This window comes from Oncorhynchus kisutch, linkage group LG4, assembly GCF_002021735.2.
Source record: "Oncorhynchus kisutch isolate 150728-3 linkage group LG4, Okis_V2, whole genome shotgun sequence".
NCBI lineage: Eukaryota > Metazoa > Chordata > Actinopteri > Salmoniformes > Salmonidae > Oncorhynchus > Oncorhynchus kisutch.
In genome coordinates this window covers 40443482-40459452 of record NC_034177.2, presented here as the reverse complement: position 1 = coordinate 40459452, position 15971 = coordinate 40443482, and the positions used below count along the sequence as shown (strand labels likewise).

The 15971-nt window shown below is 41.7% G+C and overlaps 2 protein-coding genes across 7 annotated transcripts in view; both read right to left on the bottom strand.

The window, feature by feature from the left end:
* LOC109889524 (liprin-beta-1-like) overlaps window positions 1-6590 on the bottom strand; it is a 70983-nt gene extending 64393 nt beyond the window's left edge. For 2 of the 6 annotated variants that reach the window (XM_020481004.2, XM_031822937.1), the window contains exon 1: window positions 6328-6541. The gene's annotated coding sequence lies outside the window, so the exon portion shown is untranslated. Of the gene's footprint in view, window positions 1-6327 lie in introns of all 6 variants that reach the window. The other 4 variants (XR_004209720.1, XM_020481007.2, XM_020481005.2 and 1 more) reach the window with 4 other exon arrangements.
* Window positions 6591-6768: 178 nt separating this feature from the next.
* On the bottom strand, window positions 6769-10380 carry LOC109888692 (guanylyl cyclase inhibitory protein). The gene is made up of 5 exons (XM_020479860.2): window positions 10154-10380; window positions 8614-8746; window positions 8034-8183; window positions 7587-7692; window positions 6769-7355 (listed from the first exon to the last, which is right to left on the bottom strand). Exons 1-5 carry the CDS (start codon window positions 10222-10224, stop codon window positions 7231-7233), a joined length of 585 nt encoding a protein of 194 aa, XP_020335449.1. The 5' UTR covers window positions 10225-10380; the 3' UTR covers window positions 6769-7230.
* Window positions 10381-15971: the final 5591 nt, after the last annotated feature.

The following is a 15971-nucleotide window of genomic DNA, read 5'->3' as shown; positions in this document are numbered from 1 at the left end:
GTCGTCAATGATCAGGCCTGATTGGAAAGGTCCCACAGTTGACAGTACATGTCAGAGCAAAAACCAAGCCATGAAGTCGAAAGAACTGTCCGTAGACCTCCGAGACTGGATCATGTCAAGGCACAGATCTAGGGAAGGGTACCACAAAATGTCTGCAGCATTGAAGGTCCCCAAGAACACAGTGCCCTCCACCATTCTTAAATGGAAGAAGTTTGGAACCACCTAGACTCTTCCTAGAGCTGGCCTCCAGGCCAAACTGGGCATTCGGGGGAGAACGGCCTTGGTCAGGGAGATGACCAAAAACCCGATGTTCACTCTGACTGATCTCCAGAGTTCCTCTGTGGAGATATGGGAACCTTCCAGAAGGACAACCATCCTACAGGACTCCAACAATCAGGCCTTAATGGCTGAGTGGCCAGACTGAAGCCACTCCTCAGTAAAAGGCACATGACAGCCTGCTTGGGGTTTGCCACAAGGCACCTAAAGGACTCTCATACCATGAGAAACAAGATACTCTGGTCTGATGAAACCCAGATTTAACTCTTTAGTCTGAATGCCAAGCGTCACATCTGGAGGAAAACTGGCACCATCCCTACGGTGAAGCATGGTGGTTGCGGCATCATGCTGTGGGGATGTTTCAGCGGCAGGGACTGGGAGACTAGTCAGGATCGAGGGAAAGAGATATCCTTGATGAAAACCTGCTCCAGAACACTCAGGACCTCAGACTGGGGCAAAGGCTCAGCTTCCAATAGGACAACAACCCTAAGCACACAGCCAAGACAACGCACGAGTGGCTTCGGGACAAGGTGTGCCAAGCTAATAGCATCATACCCAAGAAGACTTGAGGCTGTAATCATTGCCAAAGGTGAATACTTTCTGAATGCACTGTAGGCTTGCCATAAAGTGGTTGAATACTTCATGATGCAAGACCTTTCAGTTTAAAAAAAAAATTACTGACATGGATGGGGTATTGCGTGTAGGTCAGTGACAGAAAATCTCAATTTAATCAATTTTAAATTCAGGCTCTTACAACAAAATGTGATAAATGTCAAGGGGTGTGAATACTTCTGAAGGCACTGTAATTTGGGGCTAATCAGCAAGTTTGACAGAAATCCTTTGAATGACTTAAAATACTTCCAAGAGCCTAAAACCCTTTAATCTCCCCCTGAAATGTAATTCCAGAGTTTCTGGTAACTCTAAAATGATTAACTTTCAGAAGCATACGCATTTCTAAATAGTTGGGATTTGTATTAGGCCCATGGTTGAAGTCATTTCAAAAGCAATAATCCAAAACTCAGGTGGCCAAAAATAGGACTAAATCATTTCACAGAACCAAAGACAATCAACATCAGTGACACAAACTGTCAATAAAGCATATAACAAAAGTCAGTCCTGTCTATTTGTAAAAAGTTGCATCTTCACTGATTTAGCCTAAGCTGCAGACATTCAAAGCTTCAGAGAATCACAGAGGGCGAGTGGAGAATTAACTTGACTTGTCTCAAGGTGGAATTTGTCCACAAGTCTGCTTTTATTTTGTCTCTTCACATGTCAGACAAACAGAATTAGATGGTAGACTGCACTCGACTCAGCACAATCCAGAAAGACCATGAAAGGTTGAGGCAAATACGCTATTAGTGATAGCAGTGCTCTCACTGTGCATTGGAGGAACCATGGAAAAACGAGAATCAGGACAATTAACAGTAAGGCTAAGATCTAATAATCCACAACGTCACAGAACCAACAGCCATAACAATCCACAACTAAGACTGCACATGTCCTGCATCCTTTCTGTGGGAGCTATTTGTTTACAATGTCTCATGATGCTATTCAATCAAAGTCAAAGACACAATCTGTGATGTAGCCCAACTCAAAACCCCTATTTCAGCACATCCCTGAAGACACATAGTGGCCTGCCTGGCTGACACCTGCCAAACACTTGGCCCCTCACACTTCAAACAGACAGGCATCTCCACACCAGATGTGCTCACTGCTCTGAAGCCTGCTGCCCACTTGTCATCCACTTTAAGTTCACAAGTTCAGGAATCATGTCTGAACACTTCCATCTGAGCGGTTCTGACATTAAATCATCCTCCAAGGCCTCTATGCATTCAATGTGTTAGTGCTGTGTACGCAACAGCTCGACAAGACTTCCTAACAAAGCATGCTTAATGGCGGTAATGCTTACTCTGCAGCTATGTTCCCCTCATCGCTCATGAACAACTGTCTGCAGCCAGCCTGTACAAGACATGGGTTCAAATACTAATTGAAATAATTTTAAAGTCATCTAGGCCTCAACGGGTGTTTCTCAAAATGCACACTGCCATTCTCCAAAAATGCAAATTGGAGCACGGAATGGTCCAAATGAAAGTATGCGAAATAGAACACGGCGGGCACTTCTCGAATGCGTACTCAGTTTGTACATATTTTGAAGCATGCATCAATGCAAGCTTCAACTGAAAGTATGCCCAGAAATATGCCCCAACCACAAAGAATTACACAACATTTCTTGAAATCAATGGCAGACATTATTTGAGCTTAAGCGAGACAGTATACACTCCAACTTTGGAATTAAATGTTGCCAATTCACATCTCATATGTTGCCCGACTACAATATTTGATCTTGATATGTTAATAAATACATGCCATTTAAATTTTGACATCTTTACCTGCCTACAATACCCACCGTAGTGTGCATAGATCGCAAGCCCATAGTAGTCAATAGGGCTAACTGGCTAGCTACTACTGTTAGCTTGCCAGATAGCCACAAATAATTGTTAGTTAACTAGCTACCCACAAAGAATTGACATCTACCTTACATAACATTAGTTTTAGGTCATTTTTTCCTGTTAAACTATCTGGTTAGCTACTTTATTACGATTCACATCTTGCTAGCTGATAGTTGTGTAGTAAAACATTTGCTTTGTGTATATCTTATTTTGACTATTGTTGCTATTGTCCTGGCTGGAAGAAGGTTCAGTGAATGGGTAAGTCCATAGCAAGTCAATAGGGCTGGCTACAAAGAATTGCTATCTTGCAACCCAGTGAATGGGGAGGTGCAAAGTGAGGTAATACAGTAGAAGGAGTGCGAGTGCTTCTCAAATGTAATGTTATATGCGTTATCCACACAAGAACGTACTCAAGAGAACATCCTCTGAGAATGCACTAGGAGCATGAGCGTGTGGTGCACGGTAGCATGCATATTGAGAACCACCTAGTGTGTTCCATAACTACTAAGTGCAAGAAGACACACGATCAACTGTTGTTGATGCTGAAGGGGGTTTGAACTGAGAAACACAAAGACTGTAGGGACGGTTGCAAAGAAATCACAATGACAATACCAAGCGACAACACTGCACAGTAATGGCAGTTGTCTGATTGAATATGCTTTTCAGACCTACTGTACTGAGTAAAAACATTGCTCAACAGTCACTCACAAACACTATTGTCCTCAAGAAGCAACTTCAGGCATGTAATCATCTCACTAATGGCTTTTCAGATCCAGCTTTGGGCCCTTCAGGCTGAGAAAGCATCACAACCCATCCTCTGCACACCACAGAGCACCAAGCTCATCCTGGGTCGCATTCATTTGTCACCAAATGGAAGAAAATGGACTAATACAAGAAGGGACAACCTGGACAATAAGAAATGCTCATTTTCATTTCAGTGGCGAAGCGTTTTAAAGCGATTTCCCCTGCGTTCCCTGATGAGCACAGCATACAAACCCCTGTCCTATGCTGAACTCTGCCTGTCTGACTAACAGAGAGAAAACCCTCTCTTGGCACATGCTTCAGAAAAACACTAGCCTGAGGGCCACTCGTCTGGGAAGAAAATAAGCATTTATGGCAGCCATGCAACTCTGGGAGCTGGCTCTGAATCCCAAGAGACTAAGCTGAAATGCATTGCTATGCGTTGTTTCTCTGGCAATAAAGAGCTCCGCATGGGAGAGAGGAATTTACGATCTTGGCACCGATCCCCATGTGTGCTGCACAGTATTCTGCCAGACAGCCAGGGAGGGAGGGACAGTACTGTTGACCCAGTCAATGTTAAAATAATAGAACATCTAACAATACTCAATCATAAACATCTGATTCAGCCAGAGCTGGATCCACCAAAGACATTCTTCATAGATACGCTTGGCTTTCCTCATAGGATTTCATTTCTTGAGACATATGCCTTGAATAAACCACTTTTACACATTTACAACCCAGAACTGAGTCTGTTTGACCCACTTTGAGCCTAGCTTTCTTACCCTATGATCTTCTCCTCTTAGCTCAAAGAAGGAATGTACTCCCCAGCACAGGAAATAGCAAAGACAGACGTCTGTACTGAGGATGAATGACAGAGAAGGTAATCACAATATTATGTGACAGCGCACTAGAGGTTACCTGGATCTTGACTGTCAGAAAAGTAGTTGTTTTTTCACTTCATGCCATGCTCTTGCTATTCAGCACCTTATTTTAATACGCAGTATTAGCTGTGTTCTAGCTGTGTCTTTACTGTACACTTGGTTCCCCAATCAATCAACATGTGATTTTCTTTAGTATATTTCTCTATTGTAAATGCCCCATTTATATATGTCAATGTACGTGCCACACACACAGTGCCAGTATGGCAACAAGTTGCTATTTACACCTGTGATGTCCTCAAGTTCAGAGCTGTCCAGAGTTATTCCCACCTGCATGTGATCATGGCATTTCTATTCTCCACAGGCAGCAGATGCAGTCGAGCCATCCAGGGCAGGCAGCCTCTATGACACTGGCTGATCTGAAATAAACTCCCAGCTATTTCAAACCTGGTCTGGGTGAGGGGGCAAAATATATCACACATTTCATACCCCACACAACTATATGAATGGTTAAAAGCTAATGATCAAAAAGGGGCCTTCCCCTATGTCTATATATAGCTTAGTTTACTGTAAGAATACTGCATCTCTATGGCATTTTTATGTGCACATGGTGCAAGACAAGAGCTACAACAACAAAAAAGTATGACGTTTCAGAGAAAATCAGAGACAGCTGTGAGCTAAAATAAATAGTTTGAATGTGATGACAAGCATCTGAATACGTTTTTTTTTTTTTTACAGAGTTCTGAAGTGTCTATGTTTCACCACATGCATGCCTTGTTCAGTTGGTTGGAGGACTTATAGCTACTCTTTTAGGTAGCATGAATGACATTATTTTAACATTACTCAGCAGTTGTTCAAGTTTGGAATAAAAAAAATAGCATTCCAATTTGGCCCGCTCTAGAACAGGTCATACTCAAAAGCAACCTAAGTAACCTATGCCTGATAAGAAGAGAACATACCAAGGACGCCATTGAACTGATTGATTTTACCATCGACTTCTATTTGCTATTGTGCGGTGTAGAGAACAACCTCTGACATGAAGGGGTTCCCTGACTTTTGAACCAGGGTTGGACATCTATGGAAAAAGACAGGAGGAGACCAGTGCTCTGAATATGGGGAAAACTAATCATTACCTCAATTTGCCCAATATCCGTGAGTGACTACAACAAAAATGTGTTGTCTTTGACTAGTTGGCTATTAGCTGCAGTAGACTCCTTTTGAGATGCATTCTCTACCCGAAAAGCCAATGCAGAAATATTAACTAACACATTATTTTAAAATATATAACAGGATAGAATAGAACATGTCAATATCACAGTTGACTTGACTACTGTCTGGATTGGAGCAATGAGCAATCAACCAAAACAAACCACGAAAAGCATTAGTTACAGTTGAGATTGTGTCTAGGTCTATAAACTCTACCCTGTAAGGTTAGAGAAAACTATTTATCAAGCTGAATCTGGGTGAGAACATTCGTGGCAATCTGTAAAAACACTGCTGTCTGTGTTGCGGAATCGTTAACATGCTATTGATGAATGGCAGCAAGTGTTTGAAAGCATCTCAAAGCGGTCTGTAGCGGTCTGTAGCGGTCTGTAGTGAAATGTTATAATACTTCAAACCTAACAAAAGCAATGTAGGGACAAGCCACGTTGCTGACTACATTGTATCTTAGGTTTTAATTATTAAAACTTTTCACTGGAACAAACTCCTTTGACGTAGGCTAAATGCATTCACGGGGTCAAAATAAATGCTGTCTGAAGGCAAATAACTGTAGAAGCAATTACTCGAAAATGATTAAGACAAGTTCCCTGGCAAATAAATCAACGTGCAACGATAATATTGCAAAGATTAGAACGAGACGGATAACAGTAACATTACAACGTCTGTCAACGTTGTTGCCAACTTCTGCGTTGAATCACAGCAGACGCTACGCAATAAGACAGAGTTAGATGGATACAAAACTGCGTAAATGTCGCACTTACCTAAACTCTGCTTGACTCTTAGTTACAACTTGCAAATGTATATCAACCTACTGAAATAAAAACGTAGAAATTCCTCTACTTTATCAACTGATCACGGTTTTCCCGCTACAATGCCTGCCCGCTGCGTTGCCTCTTCCCTACGCCATGTCAAAAATGGGAGTTGAGTGGAAAGTTGGAAAGTGGAAACGTCATTGAATGTACATCCCGCCCCGCTCCCGATTGGATTGGTTTGGGAAGAGTCATTTCTCTGGGATCTTTTCCGTGTTTGGGAGGTGCCTGCCAATCAACTTTGAAAAAGCAAGATGTTCCCATGTGATCTGAAGGGGGCACAGAATTAGCCTAAGTGAAATTGTCTTGTAAATGTATTTCATCATTACTTTACAAATGTCAGTGTTTTATCGTCCTTCTTTCTGCTCATAAATATAAGGGATAACTAAGATGCCATTTCCCACACATTTTATTTGGCTTGTATTATGTCTCAGACACAGACACTGCTAAAATAAGTGTTGTTATACAAGAGGACAGAGTAAAACTACATAATGTGAAATAAATGTCAGCTAGAAAACACTAATGAGCCTTTTTAAATAGTGTGAGGACAGAATAAAACGGCAAAACAATCAAATAAATATGTATAGCTTACACAAAGTAAGAAAAAAATCACATCTTAGACCTAATTAATAGAATGGCATTTTGTTCAGAAATGGTAGTAGGCTATAGAAATGCGCTCAAGACCTGTAACACCATGTAAACACTTTGATGTAGTTTGGCTTTTGGAAACAGTTGAAGCATTACAAATATAGCTAGATTACATATATTGTCTCAGCCCAGTTCAGTTCATCAGCTGACATCCAAGGTAGAATGAAACGAAACTCTGGATCCACAGCACCTCTCTGTCTGTCCTTACTAAAGCAAGATGTGGCCCTTGGGGGGCCTCTCAACCTTCACAGTGTTGGGGTCACACTCCAGCATTTCCCTTATCCACTCATCATCCAGGGCCCCCTCGACGAACTCCTCCAGGCTGATGATGGCTGAATAGAATAGAATAATACAAAATATGTTTACAGCCTTGTATTGGCTGCACACTCACAAGACTAAGATACAATCACAAGTCCCAGAACATAGAGTTCAAGGCAGGGCTGGATGGTTACAGTAGAAGCAGAATAATGGCAGCAATAGGTTACCAGCTGAGGATGCTAAAAGTTTTATATCCGTAAATCAGGATTATGTGTGTTTTGGAGTGGTTTCTGTGCAGTCCTCACCATTGTTGTCTTTATCCAATCTTGCAAATATCCTGTTGGTGCACTCCTCAGCTGTAAGCGGGTTAGGCTTGGTGAGTGAGGCTGCCACACTCATCTTGTACACAGCCTGTAAACAGAGACCATACACATTGTTGTGAAATTGGACATCTAGCGCCATCTAGTGAATAACAACAAGCACAGTTATGTCTGCTTTGAATGCAGCTAGTGCAAGTGCCACTGCCAGTGCAATGCTGTGCCAGTAGGCTCCCACAGCAGCCACACAAATTCCAGTCATGAATTATCCTGAGAGGTAATCTGAATTTGAGCAAATATTTTTTGAGTAAAGGTAAAGAACAGTAACATTGTTCAATTTGCATCCCCCCACTGTGTCCTAGCATTGCACCTTCCAGTTGGAACCACAAAATGAAATATAATGTATTATGTTATATATCTATGGTTAGGACCTACCTGCATGATCTCCAGCATCTCCCTGCGTGATATGGCTCCATCTTTGTCTTTATCGTAGAGTTTAAAGGACCAGCGTAGTTTCTCCACTGGGGTACCTTCAATCAGCATACTGATGGCTTTCACATACTCCCGGAAGTCAACAACCCCATCCTGTGGATAACCACAGAACCTCAGTTTCACACACAGTGATAAGCATTCCAGTAAATCTTTACATTAAGTTTCCCTTATACCTGTTTGGTAACGCCTGTTCCCTATTCCACTTGTGCAATAACCAAATAATGTTTAATTCCACTACTATGCAATTACCAGGAAATGATTTGCAGTACATTTCTAACTTACTAGCAACATATTAATACAACGTTGTTATAGAATAGTTAGTGTGATACTACACAGGTACACCATGTCAATTATTTCCAGTATTTTGTAAAGAAATATGTCAATAGCAGTGCACCTATACAGAGCTGATATGCAGTCTGTTTTAAGGATGGCTAACACTTTTCAGATTTTCAGACGGGAAAGAATTAAAGATAAGAAACGTAAAAAGACGTAAAGATGAGAAAAGTTTGTTTTTGGTGCCTACCCCATTATTATCCAAGGTACGGAATATCTGCTCCGCATACTCAGCTGACTCATTGCCCACAGTACCCTTACAGAAGTGTCTCCGGAACTCATGCAGAGTGATCAGTCCACTAGGGCACTCATTCATAAATGTTCTATCACAAATAAACACAACCAAAGAAAGAACACAGACAAAAATGTTTTAAAATGGAAAGATTTACTCCTCTTAATTATAAAAGTAGATCTCATCAATCAACAGTGTAAAATGATATAGACTCAGATGTATCGTGAATAATGGATTTACATGTATTATTATTTATTTATTTAACTTGGCAAGTCAGTTCACAAATTATTATTTCTAATGACGGCCTACACCGGCCAAACCCGGACGATGCTGGGACAATTGTGCGCCGTCCAATGGGACTCCCAATCACGGCCTGATGGGATGCAGCCTGGATTCAAACCAGGTACTTTAGTGATGCCTCTTGCACTGAGATGCAGTGCCTTAGACAGCTAAGTTTTTAAAAAACAGCTTCAACAGTGGCTCTTTAATAACCTGGAGTGGTTTAATATGGCTGAAAGCTTCTTTACATCCTGGCAGGTGAGTGTTAGGGTAATTAGGCTAAACTATCACTGATAACCCACTGGGCACAGACGTCAATTCAGCGTCTATTCCAGGTTGGTTCAAACTCATGTTATTGTAATGATGTGGAAACAACATTGATTCAACCAGTGTATGCCCAGTGGGAAGCCATTTCAGGACACTTCTATTTAAGCCGTCCAGCAAAAGATTGATGGAAAATTGCAAACAATTGTAGCTATTTGAGACTTTTAACAGAAGTGTACAATTTGACTTTTCACTGTCCTTTTCTGAAATAGACTTATAATTTTAAATACTTTTGTCATTAAACTGTTCAATGGATTTCTAAATCTACATGAGGTTCAATGTGTAATACAGTAGATTGCTTTTCTTGCCTTTAGTTGAATGGGCTTTGGTTTTTATGGTCACTTTTCTAAGTGGTTATCTATAAACGATGCGAACACTTCAATGGGGCAGAAGTCTGTGTGATGTTGTGATTCTGGATGGCCCGATAGCTAGCAACAATGACAAGAAGCTGCCATGTGGAGAATCGTAGGTAGCTCGTGTTAGCTAGTTTTATGTTGTTGATACCATGTCTTGTTTTTAGCTGTTTTGACTGATTTCAAGTCTATGCTAATATGGCAAAACATTTGCTGGCTAACTAAAAAACAACTGTACAATGTATTTGAGAGACAACAAGTGCTCACTGCACATTTATTTATGTTTTCAATAAACACATGAAGACAAAATATAGTTTACATGTTGTCAACAATCAAATCCAACCCCGTCTGTGTTGCCCCATAGTTGAGCACGCATCAGTTTCTTTGCTAAACAACCAACCCATCTATAGTTGACTGCCATCATTCATGAACCAGACAAAATCAATATTTAACTTCAGAAGTCCTTAAAATAACAATCAATTAAGATCTTTAAAACACAAATTTATATTTTGAATGTAGATAAAATTAGATACAAGTCTTACCTTAACCACTCATAGAGCTCTGTGACATAGGTGTTTCCTCTCCTGCAGGGTAGAGAGGCAGCTCGTCCCATCCTCAACAGAATGGATCCTCCACAGTGCTGACTTTATATATACACCTGGGCCTGTATTCACAAAGCATCTTACAGTAGTAGTGCTGACCTAGGATCAGGTCCCTCCCGTCTATGTCATTTTATTTGTCATGATTTGGAAGGCAAAACTAGTCCTAGATCAGCACTCCTACTCCGAGGTGCTTTATGAATACGGGACTATCCCAGCTTACCCTGGGCACACTTAATCACACTTACCAGTGCCCTATCATCACATTTGAGAAATTAGGGAAATGTAATCCCTCTAGTACGGAGGCAAAAAGGAGGAGTGGGAAGGAGTGAGGTTGAGATAAAAGTAATTACCCAAAAAGCAGCTGTAGTCATGAGTGACCTAGTTTTTAGCCTTACAGGGATGTTGACGAAGTAAGTCTATGGATTGAAAGAGTACATTTGTACAGACAAGAAACAACAACAACATTGATTTCATATGTAGTGTGTGCATGTGTACCAAAAGACAACTGTGGTAAAAGGAAAATAATGTTTATTAAAAACCTTTTTTACAAGACAGCTTGGAGAGATGTATTCTCTGCCACAAACCAGAACTGTTGAAGCAGCAATAATGCCTTGAACATTTAAGTGCCTCATAATAAGCCCACCAATAAAACAAACAGATATATAAAAAAACAGACAAAGGTGATTGTGAATCAAATCAAATCAAATGTGTTTATGTAGCCATCAGCTGATATTATACATCAGCTGATATCTCAAAGTGCTGTACAGAAACCCAGCCTAAAACCCCAAACAGAAAGCAATGCAGGTGTTGAAGCACGTTGGCTAGAAAAAACTCCCTAGAAAGGCCAAATTAGGAAGAAACTTAGAGAGGAAGGCTATGAGGGGTGGCTAGTCCTCTTCTGGCTGTGCCGGGTGGAGATTATAACAGAATGTTAATGTTCATAAATGACCAGCATGGTCAAATAATAGGTCTGGTACAGGTAACACGTCTGCTGAACAGGTCAGGATTCCATAGCCGCAGGCAGAACAGTTGAAACTGGAGTAGCAGCACGGCCAGGTGGACTGGGGACAGCAAGGAGTCATCATGCCAGGTAGTCCTGAGGCATGGTCCTAAGGCTCAGGTCCTCCAAGAGAGAGAAAGAAACAGAGAATGAGAAAGAGCATACTTAAATTCACACAGGACACTGGATAAGACAGAAGTACTCCAGATACTGTATAACAAACTGACCCTAGCCCCCCGACACATAAACTACTGCAGCATACATACTGAAGGCTGAGACATGAGGGGTCAGGAGACACTGTGGCCCCATCCGATGATACCCCCGGACAGGGCCAAACAGGAAGGATATAACCCCACCCACTTTGCCAAAACACAGCCCCCACAACACTAGAGGGATATCTTCAACCACCAACTTACCATCCTGAGACAAGGCCGAGTATAGCCCACAAAGATCTCTGCCACGACACAACCCAGGGAGGGGGCGCCAACCCAGACAGGAAGATCAAATCAGTGACTCAACCCACTCAAGTGATGCACCCCTCCTAGGGACGGCATGAAAGAGCACCAGTAAGCCAGTGACTCAGCCCCTTTAATAGGGTTAGAGGCAGAGAATCCCAGTGGAAAGAGGGGAACCGGCCAGGCAGAGACAGAAAGGGAGGTTTGTTGCTCCAGAGCCTTTCCGTTCACCTTCACACTCCTGGGCCAGATTACACTCAATCATATGACCCACTGAAGAGATGAGTCTTCAGTAAAGACTTAAAGGTTGAGATCAAGTTTGCGTCTCTCACATGGGTAGGCAGACCATTCCATAAAAATGGAGCTCTATAGGAGAAAGCCCTGCCTCCAGCTGTTTGCTTAGAAATTCTAAGGACAATTAAGGAGGCCTGCGTCTTGTGACCGTAGCGTACGTGTAGGTATGTACGGCAGGACCAAATCAGAGAGATAGGTAGGAGCAAACCCATGCAATGCTTTGTAGGTTAGCAGTAAAACCTTGAAATCAACCCTTGCCTTGACAGGAAGCCAGTGGAGGGAGGCTAGCACTGGAGTAATATGATCCATTTTTTTGGTTCTAGCCAGGATTCTAGCAGCAGTATTTAGCACAAACTGAAGTTTATTTAGTGCTTTATCCGGGTAGCCGGATATTATATTTTGAAGCTGTAGATTAATGTGTCACTGTGAATGTGTCCCTAACTAGCCTCCCTTCTGAACAAATAGCGCTTCTCAGAGCCCACAGCTACTGTAAATGGCCTTGCTTAATACCTCTTAAGGATAGACCCCATTTTTTTCAAATTTTCGTCTAAAATGACATACCCAAATCTAACTGCCTGTAGCTCAGGACCTGAAGCAAGGATGTGCATCTTCTCTGTAACATTTGAAAGGAAACACTTTGAACTCTGTGGAAATGTGAAAGGAATGTAGGAGAATATAACAGTATAGATCTGGTAAAAGAAAAAGAAAAAACCATTCTTTTGTATTTTTTTTGTACCATCATATTTGAAATGCAAGAGAAAGTCCATAATGTATTATTCCAGCCCAAGTGCAATTTAGATCTTGTCCACTAGATGGCAGCAGTGTATGTGCAACGTTTTAGACTGATCCAATGAACCATTGCATTTCTGTTTAAAATGTTGTATCAAGACTGCCAAATTGTGCCCAATATGTTTATTAATAACGTTTCATGTTCAAAATGTTGCACTCTCCTCAAACAATAGTATGTTATGTCACTGTAACAGCTACTGTGAATTGGACAGTGCAGTTAGATTCACAATAATTTAAGTTTTCTGACAATATAAGATATGTCTATGTACTGTGAAATTTTCTTGTTACTTACAACCTCACGCTATTTGCATTAGCCTACGTTATCTCACCCATCCCGTGGAAGGGATACTGATCCCAAAGAAGTTTTTAAGTGTGGCTAGACTAACAGGTTACCAGTGACACTTTATGTTTAATGGTTAGGCTTCTCATTCACACGCTTACACACACCTGTCTGTCTTAAAGGCCAAAAACACCTTAGTCATTAACCCCCAAAAAGTTGAAAAACGAACTTCTAAAAGGATATGAAAGCTGCATGCAATGTGATAGCTGAGCAGGACAGAAAAGGAAAGAAAAATGAGTAAATCTAAAAATCTACCCTGGATAAGACTTGATATTTTAAACTGGGACAGGAGCAATGGAGGTTGACTCGAACCAAAGCACAGAACAGTATTTCACTTCCACTCAATGCCGCCACACAACAACAATAAGGTGGGCTTTAGGCCTACTGTACAAACTCGCACTTTAACAGTCTCAATTCAGGGCATTCACAAAAATAGTACAATTCATTTAGTAAAAAACTAATCTTTAAATCTAAAACAGATATAATCAGATGTTTGTCTTTCTTAGGACCAGCCTGTATTTATGGCACATGTTTTCACACCTCACGGTTTGTTTGCTTGTTGAGAATGAGCTGTGTTGAATAAGGCTCTACCACGGCTCTACTGTCCGTGCCATAATCTTTGATGATGCTCGTGATTGGCCGGATTTGTCATGCAAGTGGCAACCAATCGTGTGACATCCCCGCTTGATCCCATGATTCAATAAACAGTCGATAGGGAAAATGCCCTTCTATTCAATGTGTTGAGAAGTGAGGTGGGATTTACGGTTTGTGAGTTTACGTAGTATACGTCTCAGGAAGTGGATGGCGACAAATTATTTCCTTTTAAATTCGGAGATGCTAGTTCTAGATCCCAAGAAACAAAGAAATCTGCTGTTGGATTTGACAAATAATCTTGATGGTTGTACATTCGTGTCAAATAAAACTGTGAAGGACCCCCTCATGACTCTGGACCCTGATCTCTTCTAATTGCAAAAATCTGAAACTTCTGGTAAAAAAATGTGGCAGAAAAGTTCATCGATGCTTTTGTCACTTCTAGAATAGACTACTGCAATGCCCTACTTTCCAGATACCTGGATAAAGCACTAAATAAACTTCAGTTAGTGCTAAACATGTCTGCCAGAAATTTGACTAGAACCAAAAAATGTGATCATATTACTCCAGTGCTAGCCTCTGGCTGGCTTCCTGTTAAGACTGGGGCTGATTTCAATGTTTTACTGCTAACCTAGAAAGCAATACATGGGCTTGCTCCTACATATCTCTACGATTTGGTCCAGCCGTACATACCTGCACGTACGCTACAGTCTCAAGACGCAAGCCTCCTTATTGTCCCTAGAATTTCTAAGCAAACATATGTATATGGGCAGGGCTTTGCCTATCTGTGTGAGAGATGCAGGCTCGGTCTTGACCTTTCAGTCTTTACTGAAGACTAACCTCTTCAGTAGGTCCTATGATTAAGCGTAGTCTGGCCCAGGGGTGCGAAAGTGAATGGCAAGCCTCTTACCGTATTATGGGGGCTGAGTCACTGGCTTACTAGTGCTCTTCCATGTCATCCCTAGGAGGGGTGCGTCACTGGTGGATTGAGTGGATTGAGTCACTGACGTGATCTACACCTGCATTGCTTGCCGTTTGGGATTTTAGGTTGGGTTTCTGTACAGTACTTTGTGACATTGGCTGATGTAAAAAGGGATTTACAAATATATTTCCTGTCCGGTTTTGCGCCCGCTGGATTAGAAAAACAGACAAACGGCTGGTCTAAAAACGGATTGTCCTTGGTCCTACCCATATACGTGTGTAAAGCACGCACTGGACACAGGACATGCAATCTCCGTTGTTCACTGGAAGCAAGTGGAGGAGGTGAGAAAGGGAACAGCTCGAAAGCCAGGGACCTGTAAGAAATAGGCATAACCTTGGGAGCAAAAGCTGCATTAGGACATAACATCGATTTGGCGTCACCAGGCGAGAATTCCAAACAGGAAGGTGTACTGACAGCGCATGGAGATCCCCAACAGGCTTGGCCGACGCCAAGGCCATGAGCAGGGCAGTCTTGTAGGAATGGAGTTTCAGTTCCACAGACTCCAGTGGTTCAAACAGAGGCTCACACAGAGCGTCAACGACCAAATAAGGTCCCAGGTCAGTGCCATAGGCTTAGACACTGGTCTGAGCCGATACACACCTTTCAGGAAGCGTACCATCACAGGATGAGATGCTGGGATAGAACCGTCAGTCTTTACATGTCACACTGAGATAGCTGCCATATAAACCTTCAATGTGGAAAAAGAGAGGACATGCTCAAGATTTTCCTGCAAGAACATCAAAATGTCCACCAAAGAGCTCTGAAAAGAAGGAACCTGGCACCAACGCCCGAACGCGTGCCACTTACAGTATAATTACGTGTAAGGGTAAACCCCTAGCCGTCAAATTCAACTTTTCAGGGGCCAAACGGTCATGGGTTTCAAACTCAAAATCACACACACCTCAGGCATTTCTGAGGTTTGTTACTGCTTTGAATTGTTACAGTGGCTACAATGCCAAACGGAAACTACTTCAGGGATGTAAAACTGGCATACCCCTGCGGATCAATTTCCCCAAATAAATGTATTTATAAAAAAAGAGAGTTAGAACAGTAAGGTGCAATTCTGAAATGTAGGTGTGTATCACACTTGTTATGTTAGTTACTGACAGTCACTCAATTAGCCCATGTCAGCTATATTGTGTTAGCTGGTTAGACTAACTTACCATTCTATCTAAACTTGTAGTAATCATGGTCAAATTACGGACCCGGGGACTTCCAATGATTCAGATATCATATCAAAAAGTGCCAATGTTTCTCTCCACCCTATGACAAAATGAATAGAATGACATGAAATGAGTTATAAAATT

What these genes read in the sequence shown, in the direction of transcription:
- LOC109888692 (XM_020479860.2), bottom strand. Translation starts at nt 10,224, where the DNA reads ATGGGACGAGCTGCCTCTCTACCCTGCAGGAGAGGAAACACCTATGTC. An exon ending in GAGCTCTATGAGTGGTTAAG is followed by an intron (nt 8,747 to 10,153) that starts GTAAGACTTGTA and finishes TATTTGTGATAG; the next exon opens with AACATTTATGAATGAGTGCC. An exon ending in AGATGCTGGAGATCATGCAG is followed by an intron (nt 7,693 to 8,033) that starts GTAGGTCCTAAC and finishes CTCTGTTTACAG; the next exon opens with GCTGTGTACAAGATGAGTGT.